The 27082-nt window shown below is 38.2% G+C and overlaps 2 protein-coding genes across 5 annotated transcripts in view; both read left to right on the top strand.

Annotated features, from left to right (window-relative positions):
- The window catches only part of SLC24A2 (solute carrier family 24 member 2), a 102940-nt gene that overhangs the window by 51381 nt on the left and 24477 nt on the right, over positions 1–27082 (top strand). For 3 of the 4 annotated variants that reach the window (XM_054284003.1, XM_054283995.1, XM_054283987.1), the window contains exons 3-6: positions 1470–1508; positions 2546–2654; positions 18781–18831; positions 26210–26305. In XM_054284003.1, the coding sequence (XP_054139978.1) occupies positions 1470–1508; positions 2546–2654; positions 18781–18831; positions 26210–26305 (295 nt within the window). The remainder of the gene's footprint in view (positions 1–1469; positions 1509–2545; positions 2655–18780; positions 18832–26209; positions 26306–27082) is intronic. The other variant, XM_054284013.1, reaches the window with a different exon arrangement.
- The window catches only part of RPS6 (ribosomal protein S6), a 156773-nt gene that overhangs the window by 46393 nt on the left and 83298 nt on the right, over positions 1–27082 (top strand). The gene's annotated exons all lie outside the window — the stretch shown is intronic.

The following is a 27082-nucleotide window of genomic DNA, read 5'->3' on the forward strand; positions in this document are numbered from 1 at the left end:
TAAAAATAAAAAAATGGATTTCCTTTCTTCAGAAAATCAAAGTTTCAAATAATACATTTTTTGAACTTCTAATCAAGTTCCAGTTCTGCACATTCATCCATCTATCACAGACTTTACTTCTATAACTATAGCCACTGATCCTTAGGACTCAACTACCCTAAACCCCTTCTATTTTGGAGACAATACAAGCTTTCCCCAGCTTGTCCTTTTTGCCTCCTTGAAAATTTTGCTGCGAGATGGATTTTTTTTTCCATTTTTTTTGAAGGTTCCTCAAAATACTCACATATAAATTGTGGATTTGCTCATTTTCGTGTGTTTGTATCTGAAATGCATGAACATGTAAAATATATAACCATATATACGTACACATTAGGTCAACATTTTCTGAGATGCATCTACTTTTAAAATAGCATTTTAGAACACAGATTTTGTGTTTTCTTTTCATTTTGTTTTCATTCCTTTCAAAGTTCTTTTTGTGATAGTTTTCTTCAATAGAGTATAAACCCTTTTTCCTATTATTTTCTTATACAAGGATAGATTTATTTTAGAGGTGGGAGGTGTTCCTTTATTAGAACAAAGATGTTTTTGTTGTCTGATTATCTTTTCTTTGAGTTAATAGTCAGAGCTGCAGCAGTACATTTTTGACAAGGAGTTTGGTTCTCATTATTCTTGTATTTATTATGGAACATAAAGGATTTGCTCTGTCATCAGTGTTTGTTCGTGGCTGCTTGCCTTCCACTTAACCTTCAAAGTTAGTTAACCCCAAAGGCATGCCCAAAAAATCACTGTTGATGTGTGTCCAAAAATGGTGCTTCACTGAATGGGAGAGATTGTTCTGTGGAACAGTTGTGATGTAATTTGTTTTCTGTGTATTACATAGCACTAAAGAGTCTTTGAGATGGAGAAAATAATTTAACACCCATTCAGAGTCTCATTTTCCTTCATGGCAGGGCAGTGTGTGCCATGCTGCTTGCCCTTAATCAGAGCTAAATGGTAATTTGTAGGGTGTTGTTAAACTGAAACACATTTTTTCATTTCCTTGCCTAGTCTCTTCCTGCAAAATATAAAGGTTACTCATTTTTAGGCATTTTTTTGTGGAACAGCTGGTCAATCCTGAGTTTCTTGTTGCCCTTAGTCTTCTATCTTCACTCTCTCAAACTGGTTTCTGTACAGGGAGTTTGCCTCCCTGGGTAATTTGTATGAAGTGAACATAGTGATCTGCAGCCCAGCTGCTGTGCCAGGCCTGAAATGACAACAGTTCCTGTCCAAGAAACTGACAGAAGTAAAAGGCGCTTGCACATTGCAGTGCGAATTTACTCTGATTTACTTATCAGTGGGATGCCTTGAGTTGTTCAAAAATCTATCACAACAGAATTCATAGGATCAGATATATGTGATGTTCTATTGCCTTTCCATTCCCTATGTGCTCCATCTGACACTTCTTTTTGTTCTTTTTCCTATTCATGCAGTCACCTAATGCTGGAGACAAGGATGACCAAACATTGACGGTAGGCAGCAATTATACATCTGAGCATTTGTTTCTCAGGAGGGTGGTGAGACAAGCCTTACATTAGTTTGCCGTGCATCAACATTTTTCTAAATTGCTGGGATTTCTTTCTCCTCCTATACTGCTACGGAGTTGAAATAATTTATTTCCAAACATAAAGCAGTGAGTTAATATTCTTTATTGTTTTCTATAATTTCTCAATTTGTATGTGTATGATACGAAAGATTATTCCATGTATTTTTGCCAAATATTATTTTCTTCAGTGTTGGTTTTTTTCCTCAAATTGGAGTTTAGGGTCTTTCTAGTCAGTAGTCTGTTGGCTCTCACTATCCTTTTTATTGAAATAAACAGCCACAAAACAGTCTTATTCTGTGTATATACAATGCATTGATTATTGTACTAGACAATTGCATGGGGAACAAAATCTCAGACTATGTTTTATATTTCATTACAAGCATGCAAAAGATGCTTGTACATTAGATTCGTTGCTGCAGATGTCTGAACTGCCTTACCACGCTTTCACTCTCTTTTTGCCATGAGACCAGTGGATCCAGCCAAAATGAGGAGCATGTTTCTGACTGAGTGCCATTAAAAGGATACTACTGTCTGCCCTTTTTCTCCATAATTTTGATCATACGCATATTTGCAATGTACTGAAGTAATAAAAATTATAACTTACTTCAGGGATTTAAGCAAAAGGCTCCACAAAGAAACAAATTGTTAGTTCTTCCTGATGCAAGTATGAGGTTTTCATTTTCTTAGCACTTTATGAGTTTTCACAAAGAAAGATTCTTTTTGCCACGTTTTTTTCCTGAGTCCTGAGAGACTAATGGCTGTTCTGACAATCCATCCCCTCCAGAGAAATTATGGTTATGACAATGGATGATAAATTCTGTAGTTTAACATAACCTGCTATATTCGGTAGTTCAAAGTGTTTCATCGTACAGTGAGGTGTGAGATTAGTGCATATTTTTTCGGACATCATTCCACACAGAAAACAAAAAGACCCTAAATTCTTCACCGTATTTTTTACCCTAGACCAAGCCACGTCTCCAGCGGGGAGGAAGCTCCGCATCTCTCCACAACAGTCTAATGAGGAACAGCATCTTCCAGCTCATGATTCACACACTTGACCCACTGGCCGAAGGTATGCCTATTAATTTTTTATTTTTTGCTTTCCTGATGCAAAAGCAAACAAATGCTTTATTTTTCCTTTCTCTCCCTGAAACTGTTTTTTGCATTTCTCTTGCTTTCATCAGTCTTTTCTGATGTCTAGATTTTCTGTGAGAGTTCTGCACTTTTATGGTGTGATTTACATAGTCACACCAAGACTTTCAACTTAGGAAATGTGTTCATTACAGTAAAACTAAAACTGGCCACTTGGTCAGTGCATAAATACTGATTCTCTTCTCTCCTGGCTTCAGCAGCAATGTAAAAGCTACAGAAACGGCATCGTCCTGCACTTTCACAAAGTTTTTTGTTTTCCTCCCTGATTTTGATTTTATTTAAAAAGAAAGTCACAATGATGGATAATTTGTCATGAGCACTGTAGGAAAGAATGAGATTCTGTTGATTTGACTTTGGGTTGTTTAATGCTGACTTTAATAAAAATGCAGCCAACATACCTCTGTGTTACATTTATGCAAATGATTTATTTGCTTTATCCAAGTGTGGTGTGATTTATTGTTTCTTTGACAAATTAGCAAGAAGACCACTACTTTAATCTGAGAAGCTGGCAGATATTGGCTTTGTAATTGTGGAGTGATCTGACTCTCAGATTCTAGTAGAAGAACCAAAAAAATTCAAGGCCGTGTGTTATTTGATGTCTGTGTGTGTCGGACTTCTCTTGCTGCACTAATAGTTGTCTTGAGAAATAGCACTTGTGAAAGAATAGGGATGTTCTAAAGATACCTAAAATATTACTGACAGACCTTTCAAACTTCAGTGACCAAAAACTATGTATAGCACTTCACATGAGCATACATAACAGATTGAAGACTACAAGAAAGCTAGAATAGTTGACTGGAGCACAATTTGAATCTAATGTAAATTGAGAATAAGATCATCTCTCAGGTACTTTTCAATTGCTCAAGCTTATTTCATTTGTTTCCCATACATAGCTTGTTCAGTGTTCAGACCTGTCCACTTTTGTGCTATAGTAAGCTTGTGCTGTGTAGTGTGATCCAGAGGCTTCCCCCTTCATGACAGTGAAGGACAAAAGGAGTTTGAAATTTTAAATTCATCTTGAGGGAGACAAGAACCCTACACTTCTGACAAACAGGTATTACTTATAATTAAGTTTGTCAAATAACTCAGTTTTGGTTTTCATATGTCAGTAAAACTATTGATACAATTCAAACAATAGATTGATTGTTGATTGATAGAGATGTTTGCAATGCATAAATCTAACTTAAATTAATCCAGTAACATTTTCTTCAGAGTTTTTTCACATGTAGTACTTCACTACTTACAGATTTTTTCCTTTCCAAAGTCTTTCATTTGTCCTGGAAATAATACTCTTTAAAAAAACTGGGAATAGAAATGTATTCCTGCCTTCAAGTAAGTGCATTTCATTATCTGGACATTTCATTAAAACTAACACACTAAATTTACAAAGAGGCAAAAGAATCTACTTACATTTACAGTAAACTCTGTATTTGAATGCAAAACTTCCTTGAAGAAAGGGCCAAAAAGCTGCTGGGAAATAGCCTGTGTATGTGCAGATATTTAAGTTGGTGTAGATAAAGAAGCCAGTATTTCAAGCTTTTGCTGACTTTACAGAATTCAAATTTTAGCTCATGAGAGCATGAACGTGCAATTCATTCAATTGCATGTGGAACACTGGTTTTAGCTTTTTATAAACAGACTTACGACTCTAGGAAAAAATTGAGAAAAATGCATCCATGTTTCTGTCACACATTATTAACCTTTTCTGAGGCACCACCTCATTTGTACGCACACTCAGTTTTCAAGATCTTTTGCACAGCAGGCAGTTTGGAGGGCAAACATGAGGAGTACTGGATGTCTCCACTGAACACACTAATGTTGTTTTCTGAGATTTTAAGCTTTTGAGTGTCTGTATTAATTATTCTGTATTCAGCTTATTCTGCAAACTTCCATTAAGGAAAAATTTAATTTTATGTAAATAATGTGTCAGGTTTAGGCAGGTAATGCTAGTTAATACATTTGGATGTCATTGTATTTTAATCTTACATTCACTTAAAAACTATGTGTGAAAATGCATGTGGGTACCTACTGTATACAATATTAATTATCTACTTGGATCTGTATGAATTTTACCGACCAAATTTCTCCCCATCTTTTTGTGTTTTAATCTGTGTATAAGACATTGAAGAACCAAAGTGGTGCAACATCTTTATTTTAAGAGCCTTTTACCATGCCACCTAAGTAATTTTTTAAGCTGATAGCATTTCATTATTACAAATTGAAAGAAATAATATTTATTAAGTGTCTGAGAAATCAGTCCTTTGCCTATAAACCCATTATCTGGGGAGATATAGAAATGTAAATGAGTACCTGGTGCCTTCTCTGGCCCATGTGACTCTCTCTAATTTACATGTCCTTTCCTCTAGCAAAAAACTCAACAGTTTTGAGTTTTGCATAAGCAAAGAAAATTAGCTCTGCTACACTCATGTAATGGATGATGATGGACCTGCTGCACAACCTATGGGGCTAAAGGGTTTCTTCCAAATCATTTGATGCAAGTATGGATCAGACTCAAAGGAAAAGCAGAAAGATGTTATAAAAATTTTTCATTCTTGCTTTAGTCAGCCTAAATTTCCTCAGTATTTCTGCCAGATGATGACTTAGATCAATAGGTCAAAAACATTGCATCCTTTGCTGAATGTGTAGGATTTGCAGAAAAACAGTTAATGAGAGCATTAAAAAGTGCCACTCTGAAATAAAAAAAAATAAGTTTGAAAGGTGTCTATCAAAGCTACCACATACACAGGGACCCTGGCAGGCCCTGCACTTGGGCATACTCCTGACATCTTCCTCCTTCTTGTCTCATTTCCTTTTTCTGTATTTCTCTAGCAATTACTTCTTGGCCCTTTTCATACCGGATCTCACTGGCCTGCACTCTCTTTCTTTCAGCCTTCTCCCATGAGATGGCTTCTTCAGCCCCTGCTGGCTGCTGGCTCCGTTCGTCAGGTCTCTCCCCAATCAGCCACCCGCCACACCGCAGCTGTCACAGCCACCCGAACTGTCTGTGCAGTGCCTGGAAAAGTGTGGCTAGTCTGGGGGCTCTGTGCTTGGTTCTTGAGGGCTTCTAGATCAAATATTGCCTTTAGAAGTTACATTTCTAACTTTTGCACTGCTGCTGAGAGATACAGCTTTTCTTTCTCTGTAAGTCAGTAATAAAATTCATTGTTACATTCCCTTGAACAATTGCAAGGGAAATGGGGGCATCAGAAGGCACACTGCACTGTCACTTGGAGTTATGTGGATTTTGCAAGGGTGGCAGAGAAGAAGTCCATCTGCATCCTCTTGGTAGCAAAAGCTGTATAGAGTGTATAAACAGGCCATGTGACTGTTAAAGATCAGCTTGACCTACACACCATTATTACTGCATTAACATTCAGTGTATTTATAGAAAACCAGCTCATCAAATTTACTTCTGAATAATTCATTTGTGAAGTCAGAACCAACCTCTAAGCAATTGAAAGCGTATTAAAAATGCACTTGATTGCAAGTAGGATAACATGAAATGAGAGAGTAAGATTTACTTTCCAAAAATGTCGATAAACAGAGCAGTCCCTATATATTATTGCATACTTATGAACCTATCCTTCCTTTTCCCCTTTCACATAATAAATGTGGCTTTATATGGTTTGTGGCTGTCTTGTAAAAGCCAACTTGCAAACTCTCCAGAATCAGCAGGCTTGCAAGGTGTTCAGCCCACCTCTGACAGATGAGTAATATCTGAGATCAGTGGGAGCTGCTGGATATTTGGCTCTTTATAATCAGGCAGGTGTGCAGTCATGCTGTGGATTTAACAGTCTAGACAAGGAAGGCTTCTCCCCTTCAAAATCTTGGTCTCAGCATAAAGCTTATAAGAAGATAAGAGTTTGGCCACTCTAGCAGGTGAATGTGTAGGATGTTTGTTAATGAGATGTGAACTTTACATTACAGCTGAGACATCATCATTCATTAAAAATATAAATATCTGTATGACATTAGGTATTTGTTTGCTTTTATCTTATTACAGAAATAATGACCTTGATAGACATCATTTCCTGAGGATTAAGATTAATGACTGCCTGTGTTTCTGGCTATCATCAACTCTCAGCCAGTCATTAATCCCCAGGAAATCCTATGCCATATTTGCTTCTGCTTAAGTGCTAGTCTTGCAATCCAGCCGGTCTGTTCATAACAACATTACCCATATGAATAAGGATGGCATCATCTGACCTGCTGTGTTGGCCAGGCCCCAGTCCAAAATCCAAGCAACCTGAACATAAATCATGACAATCATTGATCATTTGTAGCTGTTTTCTTCTGGGTCCTGTACCTCAGACACCTTTGTCCTGGTTTTGAAAGAGATATTCCTGGGTTATGAAAGTGTAGGTTTTGCAAAGATCTCTTTATATTTTTTAATAAAGATGGCTGTTGTTTTGCAGGGGGAGCAGGGCAAGAATAAGATGGTAGGTATTTTTTATGAAAGTGTGCTGTGAATAGTAATCCTACCTTCTCCCTGTCAGCTGCAGGTTGCTGTAAAGATGATTCCTTCAGAAGTGTGGAGGGAGCATTTTCTCTCTGGAGGCTTCTGCAGGTACTCTGTTGAACAGGAAAGATTCCAGCACTGCAGTGAGGATTTAGAGCACCAGTGCAATCTAAGGCTACATTGTTTTTCTTGCACAGCTTTATCAAGACGCAGGAAGAATGAGATTTTTTCATTATCACAGCAGCCCTTTTCTGCCTGCTGATAAGGTGCTACAGGCCAGCAAAACATCTCCCACAAGTGAGGATTTAGCTAGTTGCTGACTTTCTTGCTCTGTGTGACAAGGCTATAACTCATATGCAAAATGACATCCTCTGCATGAAAATGGGTGTGATATAAATCACTGTCATGGCTTAGTCCCCGGTGAGAAGCAGGTATCTTTGGCAATTTTCTCCTATTCCCATCTCAAGTCCTATTTCCAAAATGGAAAACTACAGGACGTACTTCTGCAGAAAATGAATGGTTTATCTTATCATCTGTACTTTTTTTTTGAAGATATAAATATGGTTCATGTTATTGGTAAGAAAAGTAACCTTCTGTTACATAAAGCTGAGCTTACAATTCTGTCACTTCCTTCACTGAACAGAGAAAAGTACAGTACTGTCGCTGTTCTGACAAAAAAAAAGAGAAAACCTGCATTCATACTTCTCAGGAAAATAAAGAAGAATACTCAAAGTTTTTGACATAGCAGTGAATTATTCATAATGGCTTGGTAGGTGCTGTTCTGTTCCTACATATTGGTGTTAAGAATTTTCCAACCTTTCCATTCACTGTGAGCTGTTCTGCTTCATTTGCTCCTGCTGCTTGGGTACTTTTCTTAGATGTCATGAAAACTGTCAGCTCACCCAAAAGACATCTGGCAGAGGTTGGGTAGCCTTTGCCTGGACAGTTACTCAGCAGCCTCCCAACTTTTGTCTCATTTTGCAAAAAACTCATCTTTTTACTCAGCCCGTGGCCTAGGTGAGATGCACCATCGCGTCTGTGCTCAATGCTATTGGTGCTGTTGTTTGCTTGAAGCTGTTTATTTGCTGTATCTTCAGAGAAGTAAGGCCAGGCAGCTCAGTTTACACCAGCTCAGGAGTAATGCTCAGCTCCTGCATGGCTGAAGTAGCCTGAGCACTTCCACTTTCCTCATCTCCAGAACATGGGTCTCAAAAATCTTTTTCAACCTTAACCATTCTTTGATTCTGTTATGCAGCAGGACTTGAGTGCACTTCACAGAAGAGCAGAATCAGAGAATGATAGAATGAACTAGGCTGGAAAAGACCTTTGAGATCATAGAGTCCAACCTACCACCTAACACCGCCTCATCAACTGAGCCACAGCACTGAATGCCACATCCAGCCTTTTTTAAACATGTGCAGGGATGGTGACTCCACCATCTCCCTGGGCACACTATTCCACTGCCCAATCATGCTTTCAGTGGAGAAATTTTTCCTCACATCTAACCTAAACTTCCCTTGGTGCAGCTTTAGACTGTGACCTCTCATTCTGTCAGTGGTTGCCTGGGAGAAGAGGCCAACCCCACCTGGCTACAGCCACCTTTCAGGAGATTGTAGAGAGTGATAAGGTCACCTGTGAGTCTCCTTTTCTCCAGGCTGAGCCACCCCAGCCCCCTCAGTCGTTCCTCACAGGGTTTGTGTTCCCAGCCCCTCTCCAGCCTCGTTGCCTCCTCTGGATGCGCTCAAGCGTCTCAAGGTCCTTCCCAAACTGAGGGATCAGAGCTGGACACAGCACTCGAGGTGTGGCCTCACCACTTCTGGCACCATGCCAGAGAAGAAAGAAATACATCTTCAGAATTATATGGGCACAAAAGTATTTTATTTAACATGAAGAAATATGCAAATCTAGACAAAATTTATAGAAGTAATATTGTATGTTATTAACTATCTCTGCTTTAAATAACTAATAAATCTTGAGCATCCTTTAGGCATACCCATGGGCCTGCAAAGAACCTGAGCATCCTTCTTCTTGCACCTTTGTTCTTACTCTGCTTGTCTTTGGCTCTTCTTCTGTCCCATCAAGGAAAAACAGACCTCTCTGCACAGCGCTCAGACCATTCTAGCTCTCCTCTCAGCTGGAGACTGAAATGTTTGCAAGAGATTTCTGCCAGAGAAGGTGGGGCTCCCTGCCAGCCTTGGATACATATTAGCAGCTGTTAATCACAATACAGTGTTTTCTCTTTAATTCCTTCCCATGGTATTCAGTCTGATACGATAGTGAGAAACCAATGAAAAAGACAATTAGGCTAACCTTCAAAGTGTAGTGTCATGTCAGGCAGATACTCATATTCTTTTTATGTGTCTAGCTTTCACAAAAGTGAGGTGGTTTTTCTCATTAAGGTTGAAAGGGACTTTTTGCATTACAGAATCCAGCTAGTCCAATCCCCTGCTCAAGCAGGATCAGCTTCAGCAGGTTGACTATGACAGCTTCCAGTCATGATTTGAAATGTTCATAAATGTTAATAAATGGAGACCCCACAGTCTTTTTGGGAGACACATTTGAAAATTCCATCCAGACACATATTAGGATGATGAGCAGTGTTTGCTCATCATCCTAATATGTGTCTGGATGGAATTTTCTGGTTTTTAGTTCATCTCCATTGACTCTTCCCCTGTCAATGGGGACTTCTGAGGGAAGTGTTGTTCCCTTTGTTCTTTCTGTCCCAGCAGGTGCTTATACATGGGGATAAGAGCTCCCTGAACCTGCTTTCCTCCAGGCTGAACAGTCTCAGCCTCTCCTCTGATGAGAAGCGTTCCAGTCCCCTCATAATCTTTGTGGCCCAGTGCTGGACTGGTTCTGGTATGTCTATGACTGCCCTGTACTGGTGAGCCTGGGACTAGTCCCAGCACCCACCTACGTCTCATGAGCACTGGTGTAAACAAAATTCCACCTCCTTGACCTGTGGCAGTGCTCTCCCTGGTGGAGCACCCTAAGGGTGCTGCTGGTCACCATTGCTGCAGTGGCACTTTTCTTGCTTTCGGTGGCATGACTCTCCACACGGTCATTTGCAAGAAGAAGGCATTTTCCTGGGAAAGTTTTCAGACATCTAAATGAGATAGGTGAAGCAGTGAGGCACATCATTCTCCAGCAAGGTCTTCTTTCACCTTTCGCTGTGTTTCAGCTATGGTAGAGACCACCAAAATTGTGCTCCTAACTTAGATACCTGCGCTTCCACGATAATGTAGATGAGATGAGTATTTTAAAAGTATCTCCAACATCAAACACCCCGTAATGCCAGAGTCAGCAACAGCGTAGGTAGAGTAGAAACCCACATGGGCTGCATGCAGCTAAGGGCACGTCTATTTAAATAGGCAGAGACAGTATTTTAGATAGCCTAGTTCGTATCTGTCAGAAAGAGAGAGACAGAGAGAGAGAGAAATTAGATAGCTGTTTCCTCCAATATTACTTAGGACTTCAAAGCCAAGAATGGATAGCACCTGTATTTACAAACGTCTTTGTAATACACAGAATATATAAATGTCACTGTAACAGCTGTGGAACCTGAGCTGTCTATAAAAATGTGTGCTTTTGGCATAGAGAAAAGTGATGTCTTGGGCTAGTGAAGAGAATTTTATTGTGAGGTTTTGGTTCCACTGACTTTTTTTTATGTAAATCATGAATATATAGTGACGATCAAAGAAGTAGATATTCAAAGTCTAAATTATTTTACTGAGTGGATCTATTTAGCTTACATACAGGAACCATTTCATTCTTGTCATACTTTGGGCATGTAGGTCTTGCTTTTTCTAGGTAGCAGAGGTTGCACTTCCATGACCATAGGGTGAGTGGGCTTGCAACTTTTATCCTACCCAAAGATATGAAAAACTCTCTGTGTTTTGGTTATACATAAATTTGTGGGCAATGAAAGCCTTGCAGATTTCTCTCAGAAAGAGCAGTTCAGTGGGAAAATTCAGCTCTTTGTTAATGCTCTCCAACTCTGTAGCAGTGTCAGATCTGCTTATCTGCAGAGGTTCCCAAGACTCAGAGAGAAGGCACAACTCATTGTTGTGTTAGTTTCATTGAGAAGATTTCTACTTACATAAAATTGAAGCATAGGTCTCCCTTTAAAATCTGTATTGATCTTTGTAGGTGGAAAAAGTTAAATAATGAAAATTTTCTGATGCCTTTTTAATTTAGTTTTGAATCTGAAATGTAGTCCTTGTGTTGGTTTTGTTGTCAGTTTTCACAATTTACTTCTACACGCCCTGTTTTGTTGTTTTAACTTCAATCTACTCAAGCTGTACACTGCAGGCAGAATTCTTGTTTCTCTTCTTCAAAATTTTTTCCAGTATTGCCCTGTTCTTCAGACAGTGTATTCTTGGGATTTCCTACAGAGAGTGCAAGGAAGATATATAGAATACAAGCATGATCCCAGCACAGGGTACAGTTGTCCTGACTATGTATCTACATGCTTAATGGCTTTAGCTTCATTTTAAGTTTCTTCCTAACTCCGTATTTCCACGTTAAAAATATGAACAACAGAGAACATAACCAATGTATAAACCTGTACAGGTCAGGGAATAGTAGCGTCTATGAGGGACTTTCCATTGAAGCTGAAAAGTGGGAGATTTCCTTTAGCACAGCTTGTACATGACAGATGACTTCATCATCCACAAGTTGGTTGGATTTTGTGACTGGCTAGTGGAAGGAAGGCTTGCTGTGTGCTATTGTTCTCCTTGGATATGCTGGAAGGCAAAACAGCTGAAATTTGTTCAGTTGGAGTTGTAGGTTTCCAGACCCTACAGTGTCTGGCCCAACAGACACTCAAGGAAATCCTGATCCCGCTAGAATCAGTTGTTGCATTCCCAATACCATCAGCAGAAGGAGGTTTTCACTTCCACACCTTGAAATTCCCATTTTCATGAATATTTGAAGATAAATACCATCTTCAAAGTCAGCAGGAATTGTGTTTGGTCCTGGCAAAGTGAATTCTGCTGTGTTGGTTGTCTTTTGGTGTTGCTGCATTGTAGACAATGTTTGACGCTTGTCTTCAACAGCTGATGGCAGATGGAAAAAAGTATCTTATGATGGAAGAAGAAACAAAGCTCTCAGCAACAAGCAATTTCATGCTTTTCTTTAATTTAAGCGAAATAAAAACACCTAAAAATATCAAAATCAGGGTCTGACATGCAATAGTAATTTAACTTACTTTCTGCTCCATTGCATATGTCATTGACCATCCCCTTAAAAACATTTGTTCTTCAGCCCATATCAATTAAAACCCCAACAAACTTCCATTTGTCAACACAAGGAGATTTGTTAGGTGGTATGGACTGAAAACAGTGGATTTTCACTTTTCATTTTAAATGTTGCACTAAGAGCAAAATAATAGGTAGATCTAACTTCTGGATGTTGTCACTGTCTTAAGCTGCCCAGAACTCTGCTGCTATGATTGTAAATTCATTTAGTTATATTTCTATTCACACTCCAGCTTGATAAAATTGCAATAAACCAATTATATAAAAGCAAACAACTCTAATAAAATTATTTTTAGGGCAAAACCACCTAAAATAAAAAAAAAACAAACCAAAAACAGGGCAAGGACACATGAGGAGAGAGAACAGGAATAGAAGGCTTGCAATTTAAAGGGATGAAATGTGACCACATGTTACTAGATGTGGTCACTTTTCATGATGCACAAAGTAGTAAATTATTTAGTTACTCTCGATGTACTACCAATAGCCAAGTACCTGAAAGACTTTATTTATAATATTTTCTGAATTTGTTTAGGACCTTTAATAAAGCAGTACTAGTAGTAGTATAAGCAAAAAATATGTAATTCTGAAATTCAATGCAATTTTTAACTTTATTACTTCTATCCAAAAGGGATCTTTTTGTATTTTCCACTGAAATAGCTCAATGGCAAAGCCTCCATTTTTGAAAAACTGGCAGCTGGAAGGTCCGCAAGTGAAAATGTAGGGTACAGCATCTGATTATCCAGATGTAGTAGGAGAATAAGTATTTTACTTTTTAAAAGAATTTTTGTTTTGTCCTGCATTCTGCAATGATACTACGTACAAACTCTCACAGCAGTCCCAATCTATCCCAGATGGGATATAATTACTCAGTAAGAAAGCTAAGAGGTTTAGGAAGTTTGTAAATGATAGGAGTCAGAATAAGATTAGATTCATTGAAAAAAAATTATTTCCAATAATTTGTTTCTATTTAAAATTCACTATTCCTGCTAGCCTTCAGTTGGTGGGATTTTTTGTATATTTTTCCTCTAATAGTGTAAGTAAAAAGGCATTTTCTTTTGTTAAAGATATCTTAGAGGTTAGGACTCTCGTTTTAAAACTGTAACATTTAACAGTTTTAATCTTCACTAGATCTTTCACAAGTTCTTAGCATCAAGAGATCTTTGTTCCTAATGTAACATCACTGCTGAAACCAAATCCAACTTTGATTCCAGTTTAGTTTGGATAGTCACTGCAACTTATCTAGAAAAGTTTTAAAGTGGCTTTCTTTTTCTGTTTTTGGCTGAGACTGATCATCTAATTAAATTTTCTCAAAACTTTGACTTCTAGCAGAAAAAACAGTAAAGACATCCTTGTGCTCCTTGATGTTATCATATGAATTCCTCTAATTCCTTTGACCAAATTTTTTGCCTTCTTTTTTAAAAATGCAAATTAAAGAAGCCTTGACACCTTCATGACTGTAGAAGTCAAACAAAAGGAGTGTCTAGTAAATACAACCATGTAATTGTGCTAAAAATTATGGGGTTGCCATCAGTAATTTCTCTTTACCAGTTTTGTTTTAGATAATAGATATATCAACTTTGAAGCTTTCAATGAACTTGGAGGAGTGTGACATGAATTCTCATACAAATATATTTTTTATGGAAAGTGAAAGTCTCATGCTTGTTGAAGAAATCCACAATTAGTTTCTTTCAGTCTGACTTTACATGAAGGGATGCATTTCTCACATAAGTCAGAGTCTGACTTTTCCATGAAGAGATATATAACTTTAGTAATGCAGGTTGTTGTATCTAAAATAGCTGTATGGCTTAAAAGGAGTTCTAGAAACAGGCTAATTTCTGGCCTTACTTGGGTCAACAGCAGTCTGTAGACAAGATCTTAGTTGCAGGAGAGTGGAGAGAAATATTGATTCTGCTTTTCTTCTATGGCAGCCTGGGGCTGTATACTTAAAAGACAGAAATTAGTATTTCATCACAGACAGTATGTACTATACTTAGTGAGAGTAAAATAAGTTGAGTTATTAGCTATCTTATTTAATAGAATCATAAAATAGTTTGGTTGCAATGGATGTTTAAAGATCATCTAGTACCATCTCCCTGCAACAAGCAGGGAAATGTCCAACCAGTCAAGTTGCTCAGAGCCTTGTACACCTTGACTTTGAATATATCCAGGCATGGGGAATTTACCTCATCTCTCTGAACAACCTGGGCCATTGTTTCAACGTCCTCCATATAAAAATTACCTTCCTTATGTCTAGTGTGAATCTACTTTCTTTCTACCGCGGCAACTCCTACTAAAAAGTTTGTCACAATTTTTTTTGCAGTTCCCCTTGAAGTGACAGGCTGCTCTATGGTCTTCTCAGAGCCTTTTCTTCTGTATGCTGAACAACCCAAATGTTCTGTCTTCACAGGAGAGGTTCTCCATCCCTCTAATCATATTGGTGGCCCTTCTGTGGACTCTCTCCATCAGTTCCATGTCCTTCCTGTGCTGGCACCCAGAGCTGATGCAGCCCTGCAGGTGGGGTCTCAGCAGAGCAGAGCAGAGGGGCAGAATCCCCTCCCTGGCCCTGCTGCCCACGCTGCTCTGGATGCAGCCCAGGACACGTTTGGCTCTCTGGGCTGGGAGTGCCCATGGCTGGGTCATGTCCAGCCTCTCATCCCCCAGCACCCCCAAGTCCTTCTGGGCAGGGCTGCTCTGCATCTGTTCATCCCCAGCCTGTGCTGGAACCAGGGACCGCCCCAACCCAGGTGCAGTGCCTTGCACTTGGTCTTGGTAAACATTATGAAATTCCCATTCCCATTTGTCAAGGTCCCTCTGAATGACACGCTGTCCTTCAGATGTGGCAACTGCATCACTTAGCTTGATGTTCCTCAAACTTTCTGAGAATGCACTTGATCTCCCTTGTCAATGTAGTTGATGAAGATATTAAATAAGACTGATCTCAGAGGGACACCACTCATTGCCAGGTGACCCTCTGGATGCAACCATCCAGTCAATTTCTTTCCACTTACACAGATACATCTCTCTCCAATTCAGTGAGAGGGAGCATGAGGGGATCTTACAGAAGGTCAGGTAAGTGACATCTGTAGCTCTTCCCTTGTCCACTGATGTAGTCACTCCATTGTAGAAGGCCACTAAGTTGGTCAGGCAGGACAAGCCATGCTTGGTGTCTTGAATTTGAAATCACAAAGAACATAGCCCCATTAACCAACAATATTTTTCTGTTTGCTTTGATGTGGTGTGACACCTACAAACACAGTAGAGAACAGTACGTAGTAAGACAAATGTTGCTGTAATCCTTCAGGAATGTCAGTCAGGATTACTAGGAACCTTCTGTTCTCTTCTGGTGTAAAAATATGCAGAAGGGAACAAATTAATTCAGTGACTCTGTAACTGTTGGGGATCAACTGTTAAGCTGCATCTCTGCATCCTCTTTGTTTCATGTGACCAGCAGGGATGCAGGCACTGGCTGCCATCCAGTCTATCTACTATGACCTCACCATGGGAACCGCATAGCACGTTCACAAAAACGGAATTGTCAAATTTTAATTGTATTGGATTTGGTGATAATTTTTCAAGTACTTTTTTCAATTCCATTTGAAACAAGATTACTTCTAAAGCTGTGAAATTTTTCCAATTTAATTTTTTTTTTCTGAAAAGTACTTCATTTTCTATTTACTCAAAGTTATATTAAACAGGGTATGTCTTGGTTAACGGGAGAACTCAAAAACAAAGAGCATATTTAGTCTAAATTTCACAGCAGAAGTACCATATATTGGAAGCGGACTGTGCAGAGGCAGATCTGTCATGCGGCCAAGCAGCACTGACCTAAGTAGTCCTAAAACCCTCAAGTATAATACATGTGAATACATGCAGTTGATGTTTTCTGGGTAGTGCATTGCAGACAGTAGGCTGATGATTGTATAAAGAGTTCCTCTCTGGGTATAGGACTATAAGCTTTGGAGAGCGTAATCTCACCAGCAAGATTGGGGTTTTCCTGGAAATAATTTTGCTAACTGCAGGAATTAACCTGGTATAATCCTTGGTGTGTTGAATTGCTGAAGTTCCCAGAACATGATTATCATCAGCATCATTCACTGTCATGCATCACCTTGTTTCTCTTCTCTTTTGGTCCCTGTAAGGTCAGATTGACCCTGTTTTTCTTTACTGTTTGTCTTTTATCTCTCACTTCAGATGGGAAGTAAATAGATTTAAATGGGATTCCCAGTGTGTGAAATGTCCTGCCTTGCTTCCACTCCATTTTTTCAGTTTTTTGTTTTGAGATTTAGAATTCACAGTTGATCTTGGTTTCCTCTGAAATCTCTTCTGCTTCATCTGCAGAGTCAGAAGCCTCATACTATTCTGTTAATTCTGAAGTTTGTTGTGTGGTGCAACGCTCTCCTCAACTTCGTTCATGCAGTCCCTCTCTGCTAACATTTTGGCCTCCATGTGCCTCCATTTATTTTTTTTTTACTTTTACCCTCCTTTTGGTGGACTCTTTCCGGCATGTGTTTTCCAGTCCTGTCCTCAATCTCCAGTGAATGCCTCGGCCCAGGTCCTAGCAAAGCAGACCCCAGACCCATGAAGGCAAAGATCAGTGAGAATAAGTAGAAGCAAAGGTGCTGCCCATAGATTCAGCAAATATTGAGCCCTAATTAAATAGGACAAGTAGTTCCGAATGCTGTAAATAGGGGTGCCTGTATTGAAGTTATTGGGAGCTCTTTCCAGGTAAGGACTAAAATTAGGATGGTAGGACAATAGCTTCTTATATGTACCAGCAGCTGCAAAGATTTTGTTGCAAGACTAAGAAAATTTTAAAAAACAGTATATACTTTCTTTATTGCTGTAAAAGAATATATTAAATTCTGTCTTTAAATTACATTTTTCTTTGCTTGAAGAGAGACTTAATGTCTTATTCTATTTGGCTTACTTATGGGCAAGTAAGACACTACATTTTACTAGCAAGAGTATATGAATACTTGCAAGTTTCTTTGTAATATGCCTATGAAAAATTATTACAATCCAATCATACTTACTAAAAAAACCCAATGATAATATCCTGTATATTTTAGTTACATGGCATAAGGCATTCTCTGTCTCTGCAAATGATGTAAGATTTCTCTTTTTTTAAATGTATCTCTCAAAGTGTCAGATTTGATATCATTCCAGTATTTTACAGTTAAAAACTAATAGCCACATCTCTACTTCACCTTTGTGAAAAATTGTTGAAAAATCATCATGCATCATTGAAAAACAAAATAATTGGATATCACATTTGCATTTAATTGCTTAAGGTGTTTAATAAATATGAACGAGAATATTTGCAAAGAAAAAAGCATCATCAAACTGTTAATTATTCACTTTTTAATGGTTACATTCTGTCAAAGGTTAGATGATCAGAAACCCAATTGCAAAACTCTTCATAAAAATGATGAGTGGTCATCCACAAATTCCTCAGCCAGACCATTTAAAATTCCTCCTTGAGACTAATTTTTCATTGTCCTCTTTTGTAGGTTTATATTAATTATTGTGTTTATGCATACAAAAATATGTATGCCAAATGTTAAGAAAAAAGCACTTCAAAAAAAATAGTGTAAAGCCACTGTAGTAAAAAGGTGATTTTATGCAAGATTTTATCACACAGAAACAAACCCTAGTAGCCCTAAAAATCTGGAGACCTCTGCATTCCATTCTTTTTTCTGCCCTGATAGAATCTAATAATGCAATATTTTCAGATCGATTGAATGATTTAATGAATTAAGGTGTCATTTCACCTGATGAGGCAAGTAAATATTTTTCTGATTTCACAAGTGACAAGAGAGTAGTTTAATTAAGTAGCCCCTCTAAAGCCAGGCAATATCAGCACTGGTATCAAAACACTGTTTGGGAGACAGCATTATGAGCAGCTCCTAAAATTACGTGTTTTGAAACTTTTTTGTTTAATTTGGATACAGACATATTTGAATGTCTGACCTGGGGAATGATAAATGAGCTTAGTTTGCAAAATTGCTGCTGTTTAGGTAGTCTCAAGGTTTATTATCTTTTCCCTGATGTAAAGGCACCAAATGGCAAGAAACTTGAAAAGGCTAAATTTTAGATTTCAGTGCTTCTCCTACATCTCACTTTAGCAAGTTTAACACTTTAGCTAAAGTCATTGACTTGTGAAATTCTGGAGGGGGAAAGCAGTGCCATTTCTGTAATCTGTGTTTCGTTGTCCTGGAAAATGTTTTGCATAATCACTGTTCCAGTTTATGAAGCACATGCAAAAACATGTACATTTCTTTAATGTCTGCTGGTTCCTTATCTCTGTGTCTTTTACTGTGATGTTATAGAGCTTGGATCATATGGAAACCTAAAATATTATGACACAATGACTGAAGAAGGTAAGAAATATTTTAGAATTGTTTGTATGAGCTTTTTTTGAAGCCCTCTGAGTGTCTTTTTTGTGTTTACACTTTTCTTTGTTTTTCTTGGTCCTATTTTCATTTTCTCCATTTTTGAATAACTCATTTTTTGCATGTGTTTATTGGTGGCTCAATCAGTTACAACTCTTTTTTCAAGTCTTTGTTTTCAACATTTCAGTTCTGCTATTTCAGGTAAGAAAATACAAGGGGATACTTTTCGCAAAGAGCATATGCAAAATCATACTTGCAGATTATATGGCACAGTATAACATAGATTGTAGGTGCTTACTTGATGCCATGTTTTACAATGCATTCAAGAAGAGAATTTATAGATTTTCAAATCGCTTGAACAATTGCTAAGTGACTTCAGTTTACTGTATTATTGAAGAGCAATGAATAACCTTTAAAAACTGGGCATGTTTATTCGTGGAGTATTAATTGTATGCTTGATTGCAATGCAAAAAAATTGCAGTTTGAAATCCTCATTCTAGCAATTTAAGAAGGAAGTAATTAGGGCCTGAATCAGGGCTCAGTGAAATCTCAGGAAATTTTTCTGCTGATTCAAAAGCACTGCAGTTGTATCATACTAATTCAGGAAAGAAGCTAACTCCATAATAAATTTCCAACACATGCTTTTTGTCCTAGTGTGATTAGCATTTCTACAATTTGGAATTATCCCTGAACTGAGACCTGATTGTCTGTCGGATCAAGGCCTCTTGTCCGTCCTTCTGATTTTAATTCCAGACAGATGTTTTCATTATGTTAAATTTAGAGATTAGCAGCATGTTTGGGGATGGGGAAAATCTTGAGGCCTGTAGAAAAGTTAGTTACCTATTCACACTTGTTTTTAATCTTGGGAATTTAGGACAAATAACAGTATTTGTATAATAACAGTATTAATTCTCTCTTTTTAAAAACACAGTTCCTTTCTAGTGTTGAGTAACCTTGAAGATTTTAAGAGAATCTTCATTGCATGACTTACTCATGATCATTCCTCGGGGAGGATGGAAAGTGATAAGGGCTGTTTCCTTCTTTCTGTATTTGCAGTTGGTACACCAATGTAACCACCTGGTTCTGGGGCAGGCTGTGGGAGGGGTCCCATGCACCTTTGCCCCAGGTGTTGGAAGATGCTGTTTTCATCTGTGGCAGACCTGAGCTCATAGAATGGTCTTGCCTCACTGCGCTCCATTGCCCAGATAAGCATCTGTTTCACAGGGGTGGTACCAATATAAAAAAAGAAGTCTGAAAGTAGATTTTAACAGGCAGACAGTGGTGTCTATGTTGCTTAAATACACCTCTCAAGAACCTGTAAGGAACCATTAACCTGGGCCACTACGATATGGCTACCAGAGATAAAGCTTTTGCAGTATGTTTTACTTCAGTCTTCATTACAATCAAGATAAAAAGGCAATTTCTTAGTGTAGCCTTAAATGTGAATATGTTAAGGTTTTTATTTTTTATGGTGAAGTATCATATCTGCTATTTCAAAAGTAGCCTTCTGAGATTCATAAATACTCTATTGGCATCTAAATGTAGTTGTAGGGAAACACTTTTTGCAGTATAATACATACATGGATATATATTATTCCTGTGCCTATGCAGAAGTAATGCTTTTAATATTCAATGTCACCTCAGAATGCATTTCTCATGAATAAATATTTCAGAACCATAGTATAGCCACAGGAAAAATCCAGTAGCAGAAATAAAAAGTAAGCTCTTTGTCTTTAGAAATACTAACATTTACAAGAGTCTATGATGCAGTTTACCTTCTCAAATACAACCATCATAATTTTCACTTGTCTTTCACGAGACAAGTAATGATAAGTGTATCTCACAAGTTGTATTTTGATCAAAGTGTAGTATGTTTTCAGCTTTCTGTTTGGATTTTCTGAAGTTTAGTTGCTGTCACTCTGCATCACACTTACTTGCGTTACCCATTTACTTCTTTCTCTTCCTTTTTATGACTGAGGTTTTTGTACCTTTTGCACAGCAGCTTAGTCACAGGAATACATAAATCCAGTTACAAATCCATTGATTTTTTTGTGACATCCTTATGTCCAGTCCTCAAGCCTGGAGTGGAGATATAGAATATTCTTTCAGTCCTCCAGTAAAGAAACTCAGGTGCATTTATTCTTCCTGCTGCATCAGAACAATCAGGGACAAGAATCAATGGATAAGCTACAATACACAATCAGATTCATCCTAATGGCCAGAGAGCCATTGTGCTCCATGTATTAGAAACTGATTTCTATTGTTTTGATCATTTCTCTTTGGTCTGAAAGTGACTTTAAATTAATTTTAGATTAATCAGGTCAAACTGAGAGAGTAAATGTACCCCACAAGATGAGAAGAGACCCTCACTCTAATCTTATGCTCCACCAATTGTCTACAATATACAAAATTGCATGTGTTTTCATTTGATACTTCTGCTTGGTCTTAAACGAGAAAGCATGTAAGGTGGATTTCTGGATTTAGATTGGTAGTCACTCACTAGTTATCTTCCACAGCACGTCATAAGCAGAATTAGTAAGTACAGTTCAGAGTGCTCAACGGCCACAAATTTGACATGTTCAGGCTCATGAAAGCTTGGCTATAGCTAGATAGATGCAGTATGTTTACTTTGATCACAGACTGAAAACAAGGCAAGTGGTAGAGTCTTGAATTTTTTAAATGAGTGAATTTCTGAAGAACTGTTTTCACATCAATTCAGATACTTTTCTGACCCAGGGAACCTGTAGACTGCAATTTAGTTTGTAGATAAAGGATTGGCTTTTTAATATATCCTTTATCAGGAGGAGAATCTCTGCCAACTGATGCCAGCTGGAGTTACTCATGCAGATCAACGCATATCTACATTATACAATAATGATTTGTTTGTATCTATTCAAACAAAAACCAATGTAGTTTTAAGCTACCTTCTTTGGTAATCATCTGGCCTTGATCACCTCTTCCTTCTGCTTCATTCTTTGCAAACTAAAATAGGCTGCCAAATCTGTTGGAGTTTAGTGAACCTAGATTAACTAAGAATTTTGCTGTGGCGATCTGTCCTATTTTAGGTCCATGGAAGCATGCATTGTCATTCATCTAAACTCTCATTATGCCACCTGTTGTGAAAAGCTCTGTTACATAGTCAAACCATAGTACATAGGACTGTTCCAGAGGAAACACAGGCACCTACCTTCTAGAAATAAGAACAGTGACATAAGATGCTTGCTTTATTTAATGACCCCACCTAAAGATAAGAAACAAGACACGAGAGAAGACCTGTGCCTAAGATTGACCTTTGTGGCTTTCTGAAAATTTGAATGACTTAGATACATCCTCAGCTGGTCCTTTTTCTTGGTGGCTCTGTGCTTCCCCTTAAGTGAAAAAGTTTTGGTTTAGTTTAAAGGAGGAAAATGGTAGAGAAAGGGAGGGAGGGAGGGCGGGAAGGAGTGAGGGGGCATCGCTCTGTGGTCTTTTCTATATTTCAGTACTGTCTTCATGCAGGCCAGTACTACTGCTTTTGTCAGTTTCATGTTTTTGATAGTTAATTATGTTTTTTAATAATTTCCTTTCACTTTTGTTACCTACATAGAGTGAATCTAATCAAAGGTAATGACGTAAAACAATGTAAACTGAATAATACATCTACTGAGAAATAAAAATAAAACAAAAGACATTTTCCATTGCATATGTTGATTTTAACTTTCAACTGTGACTTACAACTGTGGAACAGTCTCCTGAATGAAATGGTGTAACTTAAAATCATTAAAAGTCAGTGTCAGAAGTTCTTTCTAAAGTTGCTGAGAGGTTTTTGTAAATGCGAAAAAAATGGATGTCACATTCAATTAAACTAATCTAAACCAGTGTGAATCTCTGTGAAGACATTTTCTTTTCAGTTCAATAGTGGCCATGTTTCTCTGTTAAGAAAACCTACACAGCTTCACACAGTCTCAAATAAAATACTAGAATATCCTTAGGTTCTTAGAATATCCTTAACCTCTAAAATTAGACCTTTAATTGGAAGGTCCTTCACCGTCTTGGAATAGGTAGGGACATGGATGGCTCCATGACTCTAGCACAGAAATGTGCTAGCTGCATCAATTTCATTGCTTGTATAAAATGCATTTCCATATATGTGGCATCACAAGCTGAATTCTCAAACATATAATGCTGAATTGGAATCTGAAAGCTAGCACAATCCTTTAGGAGACTGAAATTATATCAGGCACCTTTTAATATCTACTCATTCTTCTGGTTAAGTAGTTTTAAATGCTGCTACTCTTTCAAAATAAGTTAGGAACCACCATGACTCAGCATTTCGGCCTAAAATATTTGAGGATATGATTCATTTTTTTCTGTTTTTTTCTCTTTTATGCTATCACAAAAAATTCCTGTTCTTTCTCTCACTCTCTCTCTCTTTAACTCTTTGTTACTTCTTCCCATCTAACTAGAATCTCTGCCTCTTACCCTGTGCAATGAAATAATGAGATGCCTTGTTATTTATGATTGTGTTCTATGCTTAAATACTATTCTGCAGGCGTTTAACTCTGGCTGCCAAAAAAATATAATATTTGCAAAACATTTTGAATTGCTAATTTTGATTTTTGATTTTTTTTTTTTTGAGCATGATGTATTTGTAAAAAGGTGGGGACTGAAGAAAGGACAGTATAGTTTATTAAATATTTGTGGTATTTTTATTACTTTCCAGGTGGTTTGCTGTTGAGAAATTAGTTCCACTTCCCAGCAAATGATAGCTGCTAGTCCCTGTGAATTGCTCATATGCTTCTCCATGTACAAAAGTGTGGATACAGGGGTGTGAAGCTTCCATTTTAAGGAGGGAAGAGAGGATTTCTTTCCTGACTAATGATTTATCCTTGTATGCTTGGAATTTCTCCAAGTTTTTAGCTTGGCAAGAAGTGACTGTTATCCAAATAACTGAATTAATTCATGACTTCTTACTTTTACTTCCCACTGTTAGTCTTTCATAAAACTCCATTGAAATATCTTCTGGTCTTAAGTCTGTGCTGGTTTTGCTGCAGGGACACCAAGAGTTTTCAATAGAATTTTTTGACTGGAGATGAAGAATTAAAAGAGCTACAGGCTCTGTATTATAATAGTATTTTTAATTAGGAAATGTGCTGTAAAATAGCCACCAGTTAAACGTCTAAAAATATTTTAAAATGCTTAAAGTGTAATAACAATCAGGATAAAACAGTAAAGGCAGAAACATCAACTTTCTACACATCATAGGCTGTCATAGGATGTCCAAAGAGTCCTTACATAGAAAGAGCTATGAAGGCAGAAAAAGGTTTCTTTTCACCTAATATTGACATCTTTGACATTACCTTGTTTTAGTGTATCATTTGGACACAGTGGTCAATAAAGAGTGACAAAACCTGGGACTTCTGGAGAGTGTGTTGCCCTAGAGAGTGTAGAGGTTGAGCTGTGTGATTAACTTCATGGCAGACAAAAAAGCCCCAAACTGGCAGGTTTAGAAGAAAAATTATCTCTGAGAATCTGATATAAAAATCATGTATTCTGAAGACTTCTTCTTCCCCTTATGAATCACAGACTATGCTGAGTTGGAAGGCACCCACAAGGATCATCAAGCCCAATTCCTGCCACAGGACAGCCCCAAGAGTCACACCATGTGCCTGAGAGCATTTTCCAAACACTTCTTGAACTCTGTCAGGCTGGCGCTGGTATCACTTCCCTTGGGAGCTGTTCCAGTGCCCAACCACCCTTGGGGTGAAGAACCTTTTTCTAATATCCAACATAAACCTCCCCTGACACAGCTTCAGGCCATTCCCTTTGGTCCTGTCACTGTCACCACAGAAAAGAGCTCAGTGCCTGCCCCTCCTCTTCCCGTCACGAGGAGGTTGTAACTGCAGTGAGGTCTGTCCTCAGTCTCCTGTTCTCCAGGCTGAACAGACCAAGTGACCTCAGCTGCTCCTCACACAGCTTCCCCTCAAAGCCTTCCTACATCTTCGTAGTCCTCCTTAGGACACTCTCTAACAGTTTCATGTTTTCTCATATCGTGATACTCCAAACCAGCCCCCAGCACTGGAGGTGAGGCTGCCCCAGCTCAGAGCAGGGCAGGACAATCCCCTCCCTTGCCCAGCTGTGGTGCTGTGCCTGATGCACCCCAGGACAGGGTTGGCCCTCCTGGCTGCCAGGGCACTGCTGACCCATGTTCAACTCGCCAGGACCCCCAGGTCCCTTTCCGTGGCACTGCTTACGGCACCTCATTCCCAGTCTGTCCATACATCCAGGGTTGCCCTGTCCCAGATGCAGAATCCAGTACTTTCTCTTGTTCAGCTTCATATGGTTGGTGATTGCCCAGACCCCTGATTTGTCAAGGTTTCTCTTCAGGGTCTCCCTGCCTTTTGCGGGAATCAGCAGCTCCTCCCTTTCTGGGAACTGGTTGAGTATTCCTTCCAGTTCTACATCCAAGTCATTTATGAAGATGCTGAAGGGCAGAGGGCCGAGCTTGGGCCCTGTGGAACCCCACTGGTGACAGGTCCCCAGTCTGATGTCACCCCACTCTCTGGAATCCTTTGTGCCTGACCCGTGACCCAGCTGCTCACCCACCCCTTGATGTGTTTATCCAGCTGTGGGCTGCACATTTTGTCCAGAAGGATCCTGTGAGAGACAGTATTTGAAAATTTACTGAAATCCAAAAAGATCACATAAATTAGTTGCTGTTTATCAACAGGGTGTGTTACCTTATCATAAAAGGAAATCAGATTTGATAAGCAGGACTTTCCCCTCATGAAGCCATGCTGGCTGTGATAAGTGGTAGTGTTGTCTTTCAGGTCTTTTTCAGTAAATCCCAGAATAATCTTCTTCATAATTTTACCAAGCACTGAAATGAGTAGAAGTCACAGACACATAAATAAGTCCAAAGTGACAAAACTGCCCACACTCACTCTAATGCAGTATATGTGTTAATATGAAATTTTGTTCTACACTACTACTAATTGAGAACTGAAACCGTTTGTTTTTATTTATGATATCTTGATTCATCTGTATTCATCTTCTGCTTCAGCTGAACTCTTACACCAGCATATTTATAGGTGAAAGTGTACTGACTTCTTCCAAAGAAAAATCATAGCTTTTGGTTTCAATTTCTTTTTCTATTCATTGCTGAGTTCTCAAAGAAATTACATTTTTATTTCTACAAAAGAAAGAAAGAAAGAAAAAATCCTCAACCCTGTATATGGGAACATAAGATAATGTTTAATAGCATATTTGCTGTTTGAGGAGGAATTTAAATGGATTCTCAGCAGTGAGCTATGGAGACTAAGCTATGGAAAATAAACTTAGCGTCTCAAAATGGCTGCACTGTAATAATGACAATGTTTTCTTTTAGGAAAGTTCAAGGAAAGGGCCTCAATTCTGCATAAGATTGCCAAAAAAAAGTGCCAGGTGGAAGACAGTGAAAGGCAGAATGGAGCAGCTAATCATGGTGAGTGTGGCACTTGCAGATTTATCACCTGCCTGAGAGTCTCTTTCACTGTTTTATTTTGTTTGAAAATTGTTAATCATTACTTTCTCCTTCATTACATATGCTATTTTAGTAAAAATACTCTGATTCTCTGTACCAAAGAATATGAAATTTATGGATGGGACAGAAGTTAAATGCAAGAATAGAAAGCCAGTCAAGGCATATAGAAAGCCTCCTAGGCAGGTTGAAGAGAAAAAAGCAAAGCTGATTTTGGTTATGGGTTGAAGTGATAGACAGGCAAAACTTCCTTGCGGTATATACAGAAAAATTTATTTAATTTATTGAAATGCTCTAGTAGAACATGTGTTTTATATGGTACCACCCTCATCACAAAAAGCATCACCTTCATATTTAAGGTTTGATTTGTCTGTGTACTACTTTCTGGGAGTCATTGAGGCCCATCTATGCAAATTGTGGAAAATTGACTTGCTAGAGTTTGCCATTCAGGCAAGAATTTTAATTTTAATTCCAAAGTTCCTATGCTAAAGGAAAATCTGTACCATGACCTGTTTTCTCTACTTTACCTCATCATATTATCTGCATTAGAAAACCAGATACAAATGTGTCCAATAAAATCTGAATAATTTTATTACTTGACACTTTTTCTGACTTTGTGTTATGTTTACATAGTATTTACTTCCAAAATCAGGCAGTTGGTTGGGATGGTCTGTTAATAAACCAAAATACTGAGTGTGGGGTTAAGAGACAACACACATATACTGAAATAATTACAGATAG

This window comes from Melozone crissalis, unplaced genomic scaffold (assembly GCF_028551555.1).
Source record: "Melozone crissalis strain CALT ecotype California unplaced genomic scaffold, PUWL_Pcris_2 ptg000005l_1, whole genome shotgun sequence".
Classification (NCBI taxonomy): Eukaryota; Metazoa; Chordata; class Aves; order Passeriformes; family Passerellidae; genus Melozone; species Melozone crissalis.